This window comes from Trichosurus vulpecula, chromosome 7 (assembly GCF_011100635.1).
Source record: "Trichosurus vulpecula isolate mTriVul1 chromosome 7, mTriVul1.pri, whole genome shotgun sequence".
Taxonomy (NCBI): Eukaryota; Metazoa; Chordata; class Mammalia; order Diprotodontia; family Phalangeridae; genus Trichosurus; species Trichosurus vulpecula.
The window spans coordinates 97,611,089-97,628,953 of NC_050579.1; the positions used below are offsets into that span (position 1 = coordinate 97,611,089).

Below are 17,865 nucleotides of genomic sequence, written 5' to 3' on the forward strand. Positions count from 1 at the left end.
ATATGCTATAATCTATTCATAGACCTTTGGCATACTGATGTACATGCTATATCCTCCCAGTGAAATGTAAACTCCTTTGTTTTTCTTTTGGTATTTCCAGCACCTAGCACAGAACCTTTACAGAACAAACACTTAATATATGTTTGTTTACTTGAACTGGATGTGCTATCTCCTTTGGTAGATGTGTGTTGGTGTGTCCTCCTGGGGTGCCACATGTTCCAGGGAGGGCACCATCACATCATGTGCTATGTGCATTTCCCTAAGGGTATCTCAGTCATTTGGCATTCACTGTGCCGTGGTACTGCCTCAGGGTCTAGGGCACAAGTGGTGGGTACCAGTAGGGATTTGATCTGTGATAATTTTGTGCTATTTGGTTTAACAGAGCTGTATACTTGATCGGGGCCTTCGGAGACAACTCCTTCCCGTCAAGGGGAACGCAAATTACAGGTTTGATTCTGGAACTTAAAATCTAGTGGAAAGTCAAAAATATACATTACCTCATAACTGAGGGGTAGTCTGTACTAGAACATCGACTGCTTGGCAGGGGTAGGGGTGGGTGGGGGGAGTAGGAACCTGACTTACTTGTTCTTCTATCTCCTTTGGCACCTAGCAGGTGTATTGCCTTTAATAAATGCTTGATGAATGAATTATAAATTGAAAAATGCATTAGATTTTAAGTCAGTGGACTTGTCCAAGTTCTATCACTGAGTGGCCATAGCAAATTATTTTTTTTCCATGGGCCACAATTTGCTGAACTATAAATTAAGATATGAGACAAAGTAATCACTAGTATTTCTTCTAGCTTCAAAGTTCTGATTGAGATAAACAGTAAAACCTCAACTAACTATACGGAATGGGAGGTGTGCATAAGAGGAGAATTATTCTGTTAGCGTGGCCTGGGGTCAGCACAGATAAAGTTCTAATGTTTTATATCTATTATTGTCGTTGTTAAGTTGTTTCAGTCTCATGTCCGATTCTTTGTGACCCCATTGGGGTCACAAAGATATTGGAATGGTTTGCCATTTCCTTCTCCAGCTCAAGGAGCTGAGGCAAATGGGATTAAATTACTTTGACCAGAGTCACACATTAAGGGTCTGAGGCTAGATTTGAACTCAGGAAGATGAGTGCTCTATCCACTGGGCCACCTAACTGCCCTTTCTATCTATAGTGCTGCACTATCCTATTAAAGTTCAGAATAAAGATGATAGAGCAAGGCAGGGTCCTCATTCATCAAATAATGGTTATATTCTGTCTAATGTACTTATTACTTAGGATAGAAAACACACTAATTTTCAGTAACAAGCCTTGAAACAAAATACTCTATTCCCCAAGCACTTGGGTTAGACCAGGCTTTGCTATGATGTGAGACTCATTACTGAGACCTGAATTGGTTGATCATGGGGCAGGAAGGGGTGGGAGAACAAGGAGAGAAAACAAAGATTTTGTAGGGTCATAGGATACTGTCCAGAAGTTACATAAGGCCATATAGGTGCTGTTTAGGAGGTGGTTCTGGTCTAAATCAGATCCCAGGTCTAGGCAGCATATGGAAAGTGAATTATTGAAACAAATTGTGTGAAGATATTCTCCAATCAATTCAGAAAGTTCTTCCCTGAGGAAATCCTCACAGAGTTTCTGCTTTTCAAACTTGCTTCTTGAAATCCTTCCCATGAAGTCTGCTTGTGAGCACAATAAATCCCAATTCCTTTTTTGGCCTTGCTTTTAATCCTTTTCATTCCTCTGTAACTGCTTAGCCCCTCTATTTTCTACTCTGCTCATCCCGTAGACCTCATTACCTTTTCCCACTTTCTTTTCCCTCACTGCAAATCTTCTTTGCAAAAAAATCATTGCAATCCCTTTTGTTTCCTTTCAATGACAATCTCCCTTTGCACCATTCCCATTCTTGGAAAATATACCTCCTACTTCCCAGGCCCTAAATGCTTGCTTTTTTCCCCCTATTAAGTTCTTCCAAGGAGATTTTTTTCCTGAAAAAAAATTCTGACTTCCCCTCTCCCACACCTACACTGCACACATGGATTGTCATCAGATTACTGTTGTATTCCCTTTTCATGCAAACAGAACTTTGAGGGGGGAGAAGTGGAGATCCATTTAAAGTTGTCCTCTAAAATATCTACTGATTGACTCAAGAGTTATTTTTTCTTCTCCTACCTGCGCCCCAGAGGTCCCAGTTAAAGTAATAACAATAGTGGTATTCCAGGGAGTCATTAAAATATTTCTATGATTTTCAGTTTCTATTTAGTTACTGAACTTATGTCACTATAACATCTGGCTTTGAGTTCTATCATTAATCGACTATTTCATTCCATCTTTTGTGCCATTTCGCAGACTACCAACCTTCCAGAACACTTGGGTTCTTGGCCTTTGTTAGACATGTAAAAGAGCACTAGAGATTTATCCATGGGGTCATGGAATGGTTGCTTGGTTGGTTGTTGTCCTTCGTTCTCCAAGGCTGACCTTTTATTCAGAATATCGTGTTCCCATTTAGGTGTGTAATACATGCTTGGTGAATAACTAGTTAAGTCTTACTGCAGCTCCTCATTGTCTTCATGATTATTGAAACAATGCTCTTTGAAGGTCACCAATAATATCCTAAATGGCAAAGTAAGTAGCTGTTTTTGACCCTCCCCTTCTTTCGGATCTCTCCTTTCCACAGTATCCTGAAATGCTACATTAGACACTGTTTCTCTATTTCTTTCACTAGGTCCTCTCCTTGGGAGTACTCCACAAAGTGTTGCTCTTCTATCATTCATCCTCATCTCTTCTCCCTTTTGTTGTTCTCATTTGCCAGGGGGTGGAGGTGGGGTGGCTTCAACTATGCCATCTATTCAAAAAGGAAGTAAGCCAGGGGACTCTAGAGAGAGAATTTTGGAGGCCAACTGTAGATAGGAAATTAGACTTCATGAAAAGTCTCCGCCTTAAACATTCGAAAAAAGGGAGAGGAGTTAAAGTGTTAAAGAAATTGAGAATGGTGATGGCCTGGGAGGAATGCACCAGTATAACGATCAACGAGTGAGTTTGTCCATAGGGCACAGAGGAAAGGTACTTTATTCAGCGTTTGTTAGAGCATGGGTAGGGCTGAGGATCCCTTCTCATTCTGAGCTTTCCCATCCTGGAGCATTAGAAATGGCGCCAACGCAAAACATTTTGTATGTTAAAACCTAACACATTTTCCCATTAGTTACAACTGCCATAATCTTGTACTCTATGGTCCTTTTATTTTCTACATTTTAAAAAATCTTCAGTCTCCCTCCTAGTGCCCCACAAACTCTCCTTACAGTAATTCCATTTGACCTTTTCCCTCACCATAGGTTTTTCACCATCAGTCAAAATTCTTCATCTTTTCATGGTCGTAAGTCTCACACACTGCAAGAGGCCTTTCCCGTCATCATTTCTTCCAACACTCCTCAAACCCCATCCATAGACAACAAGCTCTTTCCCCCTAAGATTATCCATTTATACCAAATATATCTTCCATATGTATAGTTGTTTGCATGTTGTCTCTCCCATTAGAAAGTGAATTTCATCGGGGCAGGGACCATGTTTTTGCACTTCTTTGTATTCCCAGCCCTTAGGACAGTGCCTCGCACATAGTAGATGCTTAATAAATGCTAATTGTTATTGCTGATGATAACAATGATGGTAACAGTTATTAGAATAGATTTCTATTCTTTGGCAAGTATTTACATTGTAATTTTATGTCTGAGGTCAGCAAATTACAGACTTCAGGCCAAATCCAGTCAGCCATCTGTTTCTGTACTGCCTGAGCTAAGAATGGTTCTTAGGTTTTTAAATAAAATTTTAAAAAAATGCAAAACCCATTCTTAGCTCATGGGCAATACAAAAACTTGTTAACCCCCTACTTTATGTCGTCATTTTGCTGATTCATTAGTTTTTTAAACATATGAAAATTACTAGAAGGAGGAAACATTTGTGCAAAACGAAGTGATATAATTGTTTAAAGGGGCTCCATCATCTTTCTACAGATATGTTTTCAAAATTATACACATACATATTATACATATTCATCTTGTGGCATGCTTATGTAGATATACAATAGATGAATGAAAAATAAGATCCAATTTTCAGGAGAAACCCATCCAATTACAAAAATATAAACGGAATCAAGAATTCTAAATTTTTATTCTTAGCTCCAGTACCAACTTATTCTGCAATCTTATCAAACTGAATAACCTCCCTGTGCCTCTATTCCTCCTCCTATGTGAGTAAGAAAAATATTGGTCACCTATCTACCTCATGAGGTTATTTGGAAGATAAGAAAGGCAAATCAGTAAAAGGTGCCCTTTAAAACATAGAAGGTGCTTCAACAAAACTAATTATAAAGCTTCTATAACCATAAGTTTCCATCCCCAGTCATTACATGGCAAATTATCCTTACCCAAAAAAACAACAAATAAGCCAGTACCAACAACTAGCTTTAATTTCAACATATGATATATTCCTATGGTTTTAATTTTTAAAGGGAAGAGGATTAGAAATGATTACAATAAAAATTTCTGGACCACATAGGTATACACACATGCCTGAAAACATGTGCACATATGTATATATGCATATACCCTTTAAGTCCAAATCTAAAAAACAAGACAAAAAAACTACGACCTTCCCTAGCCCCATCTGAAAACTAGAACTTTCAAAAGTTTTGTGGTTATTTCCCAAATATATCATGAATTTGAGTTATGACTTCTATTTTCTGGCTCTTCCTGGGTTGTATATTTTTAAATGACAATCAGGACTTTTAACATTCCAAGATGTCAACTTTCATTTGTGTGAGGGTTTCATTGCACATCCTGCCTCAGCCATCAGTGAACTCCATATGAATCACTTATAATTATACTTTAAGGATCTGCTATCCCATCAGGATGAGGCCTCTTTTAAACGATGGGGAACACACATCACCCCTTCATGCTGCAGTAAATAATTTTATGACATATAGTGGACCAAAAAAAAAAATCCACACTTGGTGGCCCACCTTCTGGGTAAGATACTCTTGGAACTTAGCTAGACTGGTCCTTGAATGACAAATACAGAGTGCATAGCCATGATCATTTCTGAAGCCTTTCTACCTTGATGTGACCTGTTAGATCTTGTATTTCACCAGTATAGTCTTTAAGGGCTGAAGATTACCTCTATTCCACAATAAGGCCTTAGAGAAGGACTTTAGCAGAGCAATTAAGTTATATTACCTACAAAGTTAGTGTGTCACTTCTTTAATATTAAGATGTACTCTTCTTTATTGGCCTGTGTGTTTTGCTGAAGGTATTTCTGGCTTCTCTTAGACCCACACTATTTCTTAACCTCAGCGCCTTCAAAAACCTCATTGAATAAAAGAAGTATGCTCGCTGGGCCAAATGCCAGTAGGTCCTCAAACAGCTTGGGCAGGGAATTAGGTTGTTTGGAATTTCCCAGAAAATTTCTTCTCCACCCACTTAGATCTCCAAACTTAGAAATATTCCCTCTAAACAAGGAAGGCCAGAGATAATTTTTTTTTCTTTTGAATCAGTAGAAATTGTTGAGAGAATTGATTCAAGTGAAAGAGAAACCAAACTGGAAACCTAGTATGTCACTCAATGCCCACATAAAGAATTGCCACCCAACCAGCAGTCTGAAAAAAACAGGGAATAGATCAGGTTAGACTCCAAGTCAGTCCAATGAGCATTTGTTAAGGGCCTACTACGTGCAACGCACTGAGGTAGGCATTGGCGATACAAAGATCAAATAAAAAAAGAATGTAAATAGATAACTATATAAGTTATAATTTAAGGACAAAAGAGAAATCTTTACTAAGGAAATAAGGAAAGGTTTCCCATAGAAAGTAGCATATGAATTTAGCCTCAAAGGAGGCTAGGTGTTTTAGGAGGCAGAGACATAAGAAAGGAGTTCTTTTCCAGCAATAAGGAAAAACTATTTAAAAAAAAACCATTGAGGTAGAAAATGGAGTACCAAGTTCAGTGAAGAACAAGTAAGCCAGTATAGCTGGAACATAGAATATATAAAAGAGAATAATGTACAATCGACCTAGAAAGGAAGGCTAGACCAGAATGTGAAGGGTTAAAAGGCTCGGCTAAGCAACTGGTATTTTATCCTTGAGGAAATGGGGAACAACTGGCAGTTTTTGAGCAAAAGATGACACAGTTACCTGGGCTTTGAGAAGGTTGTTTCGGCAGCTAAAATGCCATGTGCCAGTCTGAGCTGGCTTTCCAATAGTGGTGTTAAAGATGGTGATGATAGTTTTGCTGTGATCCATCTACCCTCTTGCCTGGTCCTCCTTCTGAACAAAATGGTAATGTATGATCAATGCCTGTTAGATTACAGTATATTTTTTAAAAAGGAAAGAAAAAAAGGAGTTTCCAATATTAAAAAAGCGGGGGGTGGGGATAGCTAGGTAGCACTAGAGATGTTGGAGAGGTGACACAGACAAAATTTGGTAGCTGATTATTACGGATAGTGAGAGAGAGGGAAAAGCCCGAGAGGACTTTGAGATACTTTAACAGAGCTTTGGGGCATTAAATTTTTTATTACTATTTTAAATAATATTTTGTATTTTCCCCATTACGTATTAAAATAATTTTAAACATTTTTTTAAAGTTTTGAGTTCTAAATTCTGCTTCTCCCTCCCTCCCCAAAGAAAGTCTTTCTTTTAATTACCTGAAATTACCTCTTCTTCAGTCTTGTTTGGACTGTTCATTTGCATTGGCTATGAATAAAGGGTTTGCAACAGAAAACTGCAGCCCCTGTCTGCATGATCACAAAGTCTAAAAATAAGGTCTGAATTAATAAGGTTTCATTAATTAATTAGATTAATAAGGTCATACCGTAATGAAAAGTACACCTCTAACACTTTTGATGTCATCATCAAAACTCTTTTTGAGCATTAAGACTCACAGAGCTACTTTGAACCAAGGTGGGAAAGTGGACAAACTTGAGCCTAAAGTCACATGACAAATCATGACTGTGGCATTCAAGGTCATCACCATTTGTTAACATTGGCACATCACAATGTAAAGAACCAGCCTAAAGGAACTAGAAACACAGATCAGGTCAGGTTCTTTCCACGAAAAAGTGGCTGGTGGCTTTACTTTCAACAACTGAGCACGTCGACAATCCATCAGTCAGTCGATAAGTATTTTTAAGCACCTACTTAGGTGGCCCAGTGGATTGAAGTCAGGAAGACGCCTCTTCTTGAGTTCAAATCTGGCCTCAGACATTTGTTAACTAGGACCCTGGGCAAATCGCTTAACCCTATTTGTCTCAGTTTCCTTATCTGTAAAATGACCTGGAGAAGAAATGGCAAATCAGTATCAAGAAAACTCCAAATGGTATCACAACGAATCAGACTGGACCGAACAACAACAAGAACCTACTATGTGCTAGGCACTGTGCTAAGTGCTACGGATACAAAAAGAGACAAAAGACAGCCCTTACCTTCTAGGGGTTCACGATCTGATGCTTTAACTATGTCTTGCCGGAGACTGGAAAATCGCCTTACCCCTCCCCTCTGCCTGACCCGCGCCCTCTCCCTTCGCTAGCTTTGTTTTAAATCTTTAACAAAAACCTGTTCTTTGGATAGTTGTGATCCCATGATGTCGATAGACGCGAACACTTACCTTAAGGGGGTTTTCGGAGTCCGGACGAGTCGGGGCGGGGGCGTCTATCGGGTCACTGTCCAGCGTTCGAGGCCCCACGTTGGGCGCCAAGTGACCTGGCCCGCAGGTCACACAATCGTGGGTCAGCGAAGCTGGAGAGTGCCGGGGGAGCTAGGCTCGAGGGGAACCTAATGGCTCTAAAGGGCCAAGAGGCTCGGGAACGGGATCACGGAGAGGAAGGAGACTAGACGCATTACTGGTGTAAAAAATGTCTCTCTTTATTGTTCCTGGTAAGGGTTTTTATGAGCATGTTATCAGAATGCCACGTCCCCAGAGGGGTGGCTATGCATTGGACGCAGGCCTGCGTCATATCCCAGAAACGAGAGTTAGCCAGGAAATGAGAGCTAAGCGAGAAATGAAAGCTGGCGAAGGGAGAGGGCGCGGGTCAGGCAGAGGGGAGGGGTAAGGCGATTTTCCAGTCTCCGGCAATGTCTAGGAAAACTTTCTCCAAATAATGGTGGGGGTGGGAAGGATAAACTGGAGAGTCTTTGAGCATGGGCCTAGCATGTCTAATCACCATTTCTCTAAGAGGCGTTACGATCTGCATTAGTAGAAGGATGCCTCACACGGTGATTCCCTTTATTCCAGATAAAGGAGGATGAAGAAGGAAGGAAAATGCTTATATTGATTCAGGGAAAGGGAAAAAAGTCTCCCCAAAAGAACACGACAGAATCAAAATAGGTCCCAGGTGGGAAGACGGCTCTGGGGAGTGGGGTAGAAAGGGGGAGTGTTGGGCCCCGCAAGCTGCAGTCCAATTTTCAATGCAGCATGAGGGCCTAGCAGGAGTCTGAGACACTGAAATTATCTCTGCAAATGAACGATTACACACTGAAACAAGCCACTTAGCAAAGTATGGTTAGAACAAAGAGTAGTTCTTAAGGCATTTCAAGCAAGTGTGACAGAATCTGAGACATCGGTGCCCTTCCCCCTGCCACCTACTCCTCTCCACAAGTCTCTGAAAGCAGGGAGCTGTCTGATCCTTGGCAGATGCTCAAGAGATTATTCTGACTGCTAGCTGGCCCCTATCTGAGGCCACTGCCTAAGGATGCTGTAAAAGATACTAAAATTCAACACTAGAACGAATAACAACCCTAATAAAAATTACATCCCATACCTAACTTTTCAGTTTTGCTCCTTGAGCTGCATAGTAGACAACAAATTTGCTAAGATTTCACTCAAGCACAATCTTATTTTCTGAAGCTTCATGGTATCCAAGAAGACCCACAGCTGAACCATTAGCCTAGCCGTGCAAACTAACTGTGAGCTGCATAGCCAGGTGTCTACACTTCTTTTCCCCCCCCTCACAAAACAAACAAAAAGTTTCTAATGGTAAGATGGTATCAGATTTAAGGGAAATAAGCAGTAGTGGTCCTAAAAGAAATTGAATAAATTTTGGGTCTTCTTTTTTGTTACATTTTGGTAGGTTTTCACAGGCAACTGTACACGTGTGTGTGTGTGCGCGCATGTATATGCATGAGCACATGCGCATGTGTGTAAAATCAAGGGAGTCGGATTTGTTGTTTGGTTTTTTTTTTTTTGAGGCAATTGGGGTTAAGTGACCTGCCCAGGGTCACACAGCTAGTAAGTGTCTGAGGTCACATTTGAACTCAGGTCCTCCTAACTACAGAGCTAGTGCTCTATTCTCTGTGCCATCTAGCTGTCCCCTTTTTTAAATAGGGGACACTTTTTTTTCTTTCCCTTTTTTTCCTTAAAAATATACCATAAGCTAACAGGTATCGATCATACATTGCCATTTTAATCAAAAGGAGGACCAGGCCAGAGGGTAGATGGATCATAGCAAAACTATCATTACCATCTCTAACACCACTTTTGGAAATCCAGCTCAGTCTGCAACATGGCCTCTTATTTGTTTGTTTGTTTTTTGTGTGTTTTGGAGGGGGGAAGGGCAGGCAATCGGGGTTAAGTGACTTGCCCAAGGTCACAAGCTAGTAAGTGTGTCAAGTGTCTGAGGCCGGATTTGAACTCAGGTCCCCCTGACTCCAGGGCTGGTGCTTTACTCCTTGTGCCACTTAGCTGCCCCCACATGGCCTTTTTGTCATGGATTTCAAGAACTTCACAAATGGATATGAGGGGTAGTATATAAAAGATCTTCCCTTAACCCAGAAGTAGCTGGACTTGGAGTAAGGAAAAGCTGAGTTTAAATCCTGGCTATGACACTTCCCAGAGGGTTTGGAAAAATTACATCCTTTATCTGTCTCAGGCAACTCCTATGACTTATACACCAAATTATACATGGTGTCCATCTGATTGGTGGAAGGAGCCCCCAGTGAAGGGAATCTCCAAACTGATGAAATTAGGAAGAAGCTGTAGAAGCTGTGGGCATATGAAAAGATGGGTACGGTACTTGTAAAAATAGACAGATGTGATTTTAAGATACATACTTGTTTGGGGAAGTGCTACTAGTGGCCTATCCAATTTAAATGAAAAAAACAATTTTTTCTTTACTTCTGAAGAAAGTACTTCTTTACTATCTGAAGAAGGGTAAGATTTCAGGGAAAGGATGAGGAGAAAGGGGTGTGGCATAAAGGACCACCATCAAGGAATTGTTTGACAAGGAGAGAACATGGGCTGGTCCCACAGTTAGAATGGTGGAATTATGGAATGATGGAGAGCTATGATATAAAATAATACATGGTAAATACTAGGGGCTTTAGTTATCTTTGTATCTTCCTCAGTGCTTAGTATAGTATACTATACATAATAAGAGATTAATAAATGTTTGTTGCATGAATGACAGTGGAGGAAAGGGGATTATATTGGGTTAGAGGTAGAAATTGAGAGAAAAAAAGTCAGGACTATCTGTACTCAAGGTACAAACCATTACAACTACCAGAGGCCAAATTTTGCTCTCAGCTGTTGACTATGCCTACTGTGGCTACAAAAAGGCAAAGATGAAAGCAATCTATTTCTGGTTATAGCCATGACTGAAGAGGGATGTTCAGTAATAGAAATAAAGATAGAGAAATATTTTAATAACTTTTTTTCAAACCATGACTTTATCTTAACACTTTCCATGATTCAAGGCAGTTCTTTAGTCACCTTCATCAGATTTTCAAGTTTGCCAGAGTACATTTACAAATTTCCAAGTGTCAGTTTCTCTATTTAAGGCAGAAGATAAGAAAGAATAAAGCCTAGGTCATTGTTCCCCTTCAGTTTAATCTGTGGGGGGTCAGAATTTCAAAGAACTTCACATTTTATTGACTGAAATTCATTTCCCAACAAACACAAAGGTTGCTTAGGACTTTAACCCAATACTCAAAGCCTACCCTAAGACAAGGGGAGGCTAGTCAGTTAGTTCATAAATAGCAATGAAATATTTTGGTGTAGTTAATTTGGTCACTAATAAAAGGAAATTATGAAGCCCAGTTTGGATGAGTACAATAGTTAAAAGAATAATGTTTTTTGTTTTTTTTCTATATGGAAAATCAAGACCTTACAACGAAAATGAGAGAAATATCAGGGAGCAGCAACTTTGTGTTTTTCTCCTTTCACTATTGACTCTTTTCCAGAGGAAGTTGGGCAGTTGTTTGTTCTAAGGCATTTGGCCCAGCCAACACTGAATGACATTTTGTGTGTGTGTGTGTGTGTGTGTGTGTGTGTGTGTGTGTGTGTGAGAGAGAGAGAGAGAGAGAGAGAGAGAGAGAGAGCATCTACAAAGCTTGGAGTCAAGAAAGTCTTCTGTCATGAGTATTTTGTTTTTAAAAGCGAGGCAGGCAAAGGATGGTATAAATGGCAAGAAGACTTGGCTTAAGCTATATCTCCTTTTTTAAAAGTCCAGATCTGCTATTTACTCCTTGAGGTAACCACGGACAAGGTCACTTCACCCATCTGGGACTCAGTTTTCTCATTTATCAAATGGGCTAGAGGGTGAAGGGAAGGGTCCAACCCTAAAACTTATGGTCTTCTTTTTTTCTCTCATACCTTTTCAAATGAACAAAAATTTACTGGGTAAAATAAATTGAGATATTGGGATCATGAACACCACCTAAAGTTGTATCAGCCTCAGGAGCTTCCACGGTATCATCTATTCTTGTATTTTACACCAGTCACATCACCTTACCTCTCACCACAAATGCCCACCTCCTATTCTGTCTCTAGTTGCCTGGTGCTTGAAGGTCTCATGCTACTCCATTATAAGCTTCCCCATCAAAGCTGGGAATACTTCCTGCCCTCTCTACTTGAAGGTCTGAGTCAGTTTCTTCCATACCAGGAAGGAAGGAAACATGAGTTGGCAAGTGATCGAAAGGGTAAGGACAGACCTTCGGCGTTACCTATTTGCCTTTCCAGGTCAGCAGCTTCATCTGGCGTTGCTCGGGGTAGTACTCCAGGATCACTGAAGCTTGTTCGAAGCAGGGTACCCATCACGAAGAAGAATAGAATCCCGCCAACCACAGGGATAGCTGGAGTGATTTTCACGGCTAAATACGGACAGCTGCCAGTAGCAGGTATTGAGAGAGGGAAGGAGGGAAGAAATAAAAAAGTACTGTTAGTTATCAACAGCAAGGCAGCCTGCATTTCCTGAGAAGTTAGAGGCTTATCTAGAGAAGGAAAATTGATTTCCATTAAAATTTCATCTACAATAAGAGTCTAACAGTACGGAATATAAATTTTCTTCTGGAAAATTTTGCCCTCTTGCCACAATTTATCAATGCCAAAGCCAGTCTTCCCCCATTGCATTTGTTGGGAAAGAAGCTCAAGAAAGAATGAAAATGAGCCTCTTTAGATATACAATCTTCAATTAATATCATGTTTACAAAGGCACATGGTTGGTATAGATCAAAAATCCACACATCCTTCTAATCTTTTCCCCTCTCTTGAACTCCATAAGACATAGACATAGGATATCTCAAAACAGGCCCAAGCTTTCCCTTCCCCAGTTAATGCTCAACTTTGTCCGACGGCACAGTGACATTCAGCAGGGACAAAATGCTGAAAAATGTAAATCTGTACTCCAAAGCCTGGAAAACCTTGCCAATATTTTGGAGTTAACCTATCCAAAGGAGGTTAATGAGCTATGCAAATGAAATCACATTCCATTTTCAGGAGAGGGACTCAAGGATTTCTGCAGATAGAACACACTTAACTTGTTTTCATGCTCACAAGGCATTTGAGTTACCACAAGAATATTGCCACCCTAGCTTTTGGCGTTTTTAAAATCTCCCCTTTACTTAAATTCTACAAACTCTAATTCACTGATTATTCCTGGCAATCGTGTGATGAGATAGGGAAAGGTGAATGTGTTATACGCTACAGGCCTGAATCAACCAGGTATCAGTTTCTGACATTCAGGCTACTGCTTCAGGGACTTTAATTCAGTTTCAAACAACTGTACCCTGACTCATTCAATAAACCTGCTGAGTAAGGGACAGAGGTTATAATGGTACTGGTGGTTGTTCAATCGTTTTTCAATCATGTCTGACTTTTTGTGACCCCCCCATTTGGGGTATTCTTGGCAAAGATGCTAGAGTGGTTTGCCATTTTCCTTCAGCTCATTTTACAGATGAAGAAACTGAGGTAAACAGTGTTAAGTGACTTGCTCAGGGTCACACAGCTAGTAAGTGTCTGAGGCTAGATTTGAATTCATGAAAATGAGTCCTTCTGGTTCCAAACCCCAGGGCTCTACCACTGTTCCACCTAGCTCTCCTGGTGGCCTGGAGTAGCTAGAACAGATCCCAAGGGAACTGCATGAAGATCAAGATCTTTTCTGCGTCACTGTCATCATATTTAATTACCACCGAGCTTAGAGGCAACAAAGTAGAATCATAAAATGTTAAAGCCTGAATGGCCCTGAGGTGCAATAAAGGGAAGAACAAAGGACCAAGAGTCGGGAGATTTGGGTTAGAATCCCGTCTCAGACTGTGTGACCACGGACAAGTCACTTAACATCTCTGGGCCTCAGTTTCTTCATCTGTAAAATGATACATAAACTATTCACCTCACTGGATTGTTAGAAGGAAAGTGCTTAATTAGATCTTGTTATTATCTAGCTCACCTCTTTCAATAAATAACTAGAGGGGAAAAATAACTAGAGGGGAAACACTGAGACCACCATTTCATGGACCTCTGATAGGGCTATAGAGGTCAGTGCTTATTGTCATAGGATACATGACTAATACTAATAGAATAGATGCCTTCATTGCTTCATCATATGACTGTCCTTGGGCAGCTAGGTGGTGCAGCGGATAGAACACTGAACTTGGAATCAGGAAGACTTATCTTCCTGAGTTCAAATCCAACCTCAGATACTTACTAGCTGTGTGACCCTGGGTAAGTCACTTAACCCTGTTTGTCTCAGTTTCCTCAACTGCAAAATGAGTTGGAGAAGGAAATGCCAAACCACTCGTGTATCTTTGCCAAGAAAACTCCAAACTGGAGTCACAAAGAGTCAGACATGACTGAACAACTACCATTCTGTATACACTTAAACCACTTATAAACATTTCCAGGGACCCCAATTAAGGAAACTGAATTTTGGGAAAATAGAAAGAAAAGTATCCACAAAATAGGAAGGAAGTTGCTAAGGGAGAAAAAACAATCATCAGAGGTGGCTTATAAGAAACCTGCTTTCAAAATAATCATTCAGTACATTATTCAATGCAATTAGTACCTATGAAGAGCCTGCTATATGTAAGGCACTGCACTAGGGGGATTCAAAGACAAAAAGGAATCAGTCCTTGTCCTGGAGCATCTTATATGCTACTAGCAATGCTTCTTTTAGCCCAAATAACTCCTCAGATGTGGAAGGGCACTATTCATCACGCTCAACGAGAAGTACCTCAGGTTTCCTCAAACAGCAACACATCAAAAACTCATTAATATACTTCTAGCTGCAAGGACTGTGATCTATGAGCCCACGTACGTGCAGTACCAGCTCTAGTTAAAAGCCCTCAAATAAAAAAAAACAAGCATTTATTGCACAACGAAGAATTTTTTTTGAAAGGGGGGTAGGGCAGGAAGAGCAGCTAAGTGGTGCGATAGATAGGTGGCCTGAAGTCAGGAAGACCTAAGTTCAAATCGGTCCTCCAACGCTTACTATCTGTGTGACCCTGGACAAGTCACTTAACTCTGTCTGCCTCAGTTTCCTCATCTGTAAAATGAGCTGGAGAAGGAAATGGCAAACGACTCCAGTATCTTTGCCAAGAAAACTCTGAATGGGGTCACAGAGGGTTGGGCAGGACTGAAAAATGGCTTAACAACACGGATAACACTACATGCCAGGGACTGTCCTGGGTGCTAGGCATAGAAAGATAAAAGTAAGACAGTCTTGAGGTGCTTACATTCCACTCTCTGGGCCTATTTCTTGTCCAGGTTTTTGTAACAGCTGGCTTCGGGAAAGATCAGGGATCCAAATTTAATGCCGATGAAATCCAGTCCATTGTTCTTTCTGCCAGGCCATGCTGCCTCCATGATGTACTACTACACAAAATATACCAATGTCCTATATTTCTTCTATTCAATAGTGAATTTATGATACAGAAAAATCCCACCCCTAAAAATGCATCAAAAGCTTCAGAGGATCACTGAAATCTTTAGCCACCTTCATTTTATGTAATTAACATTCCCATTAAAGTAACATTATATTCACTGAATTCTCCCTAGTAGAATATAAGCTCCAGGAAGTGAGGGCAGTCTCATTTTTCTAATGGTATCCCTAGTGTGTAGCTTAGTGCCTAGCACATAATTATTAACAAATATCTGTTGATTGACAGATTGATTTATAAAACCTCATTGTTCCATATTGCTTTTCTGACATCTTGTGTCACTGATAAGTCTGGAGATTTTTGTTCAGATGCCACCCTAACACAGAAGGCTAAATTTCTACAATGAGCTGCCTCAGTCCCTTCAGAGAGCAGGCACTTGGCAAACATGTCAACAATTGCCAACAGTTGTACTCAAATAGCCTTGAATAGATGTTTAAAGGGGTAGAGACTTAATGGAGGGAAATTTGAAAATTATCACACAGTAAGAATGAGTATTTTACAAATAATCCCATTCCTTTATAGCAGACAAAGACAGGATGGGAAAATCCTTCCCCTTAAATTTAGATAAGCTGCAGGTTTAGTGCCTGAATGATACATGGGTGGGAGGTGTATATATTAGGGTGGAAAAGCAAAGACCCTGTCAAAGAAGAGACAATGAAGAGACATAAAGATCTGTTTTATTGGGAAATTAAAAGCTTTAATTTCTTCAGCTGCTAAAACACCATAAACACAGCTGGATCCACACACACAAAAAAATAGTCCTGGGAAAAGAAATTCCTCTAATTGCTGTAGCTCCTGAATGGACTTCCAGCTTCTGAATAATATGGCGTCAGCTAGAAAAGCTCTGCTACCCAGAACTACTTGGACTATCACGAAATGGGAGAAAGCATTGGTATTCCAGTAGGGCCAAACTTGGGGAAAAATTCTGGAGCTGGGCAGTGCCACCAGCCTCCCCTCCTTCAGCCCCTTCTTTTCTACCCTCACTGGTGTCCTTGCCCTTTCCTTTCACTCACTCACTTCCCTCATACTGCCTTTTTCCTAACAAAAAAGTGCCTTCTCAGGAGATGACCTGATCAATACATGTACACTAAAGGCATAAGGAAATGTTAACACTGACCATATTGCTCTTAAGCACCTTAACAGGTGAGTAAGTGTTAAGGCAAAGAAATTAATCTCTCATTTTGGAATTTCAGGCATCAGCAAACAGTAGGAAAAGAACATTGAGGAGTTAGGGGCACAGATAAGCAAATGGATTTGTGATCATTTTTATGCAGGAGTTCCCTCCAATAATGCAGATAATAACAACACAACAACAATAATAGGAAACATTTCAGCTTCAGCTGCTTCCAGAGTCCTTGGCTCACATGGCGGGAAGATTGGTAGATTGGAGTGGGAGTGCAAGGAGCACTTTGTGGGCACAGAAGCAGGTTCTCTTGCTGTGCCCTACTTGGATCTGGATCACGGTCCTAGTTGGCAGTTCTTGGGGGAGAAGGAGTACTGCTGTAGTAGAGCTTGTGGTGATGGTGGAGTAGAATTAGCTCTGAAAACAGCAGCACAGCCTGTAAAGCTTGGGACAAAGTACTCTCTACTCTGCAAGCAGTCATACCCTGACAAAAAGCTCAAAGGTCAAGTAGTTGGCTGGGAGCATGAACAGGCAGTGAAAAAGGACTCACACTCAGACTCGGATTCAGACTCTACAATCTTTTTTTTGATGATAAAGAAGATCAAAATATACAGCCAGAAGAAATCAACAAAGTCAAAGAGCCTACATCAAAAGCCTCCAAGAAAATATGAATTGGGCTCAGGCCTTGGAAGAGCTCAAAAAGGATTTGGAAAAGCAAGTTAGAGAAGTAGAGGAAAAATTGGGAAGAGAAATGAGAGTGATGCAAGAAAACCATGAAAAACAAGTCAACCACTTGCTAAAGGAGACCTAAAAAATACTGAAGAAAATAACATCTTAAAAAATAGACTAACCCAAATGTCAAAAGAGCTCCAAAAAGCCAATGAGGAGAAGAATGCCTTGAAAGGCAGAATTAGCCAAATGGAAAAGGAGGTCCAAAAGACCATTGAAGAAAATACCACCTTAAAAATTAGACTGGAGCAAGTAGAAGCTAGTGACTTTACGAGAAATCAAGATACTATAAAACAGAACCAAAGGAATGAAAAAATGGAAGACAATGTGAAATATCTTATTGGAAAACCCACTTAACTGGAAAATAAATCAAGGAGAGATAATTAAAAATTTTTTGGAATACCTGAAAGCCATGATCAAAAAAAGAACCTAGACATCATCTTTCAAGAAATTATCAAGGAAAACTGCCTTGATATTCTAGAGCCACAGGGCAAAATAGAAATTGAAAGAATCCACCCATCATCACTTGAAAAAGATCCCCAAAAGAAAACTCGTAGGAATATTGTTGCCAAATTCCAGAGTTCCCAGGTAAAGGAGAAAATAATGCAAGCAGCCAGAAAGAAACAATTTGAGTATTGTGGAAACACAATCAGGATAACACAAGATCTAGCAGCTTCTACATTAGGGGATCGAAGGGCTTGGAATATGATATTCTGGAGGTCAAAGGAGCTAGGATTAAAACCAAGAATAACCTACCCAGTAAAACTGAGTATCATGCTCCAAGGCAAAATATGGACTTTCAAGAAAATGGAGGACTTTCAAGCTTTCT

At 40.3% G+C, this 17,865-nt stretch overlaps 1 protein-coding gene across 3 annotated transcripts in view; it reads right to left on the reverse strand.

Moving 5' to 3' along the window:
- The window catches only part of ZDHHC14 (zinc finger DHHC-type palmitoyltransferase 14), a 321,372-nt gene that overhangs the window by 116,985 nt on the left and 186,522 nt on the right, over nucleotides 1-17,865 (reverse strand). For 2 of the 3 annotated variants that reach the window (XM_036768474.1, XM_036768473.1), the window contains exon 2: nucleotides 11,975-12,135. In XM_036768474.1, coding sequence (XP_036624369.1) covers nucleotides 11,975-12,135 — 161 coding nt within the window. Of the gene's footprint in view, nucleotides 1-11,962; nucleotides 12,136-17,865 lie in introns of all 3 variants that reach the window. The other variant, XM_036768472.1, reaches the window with a different exon arrangement.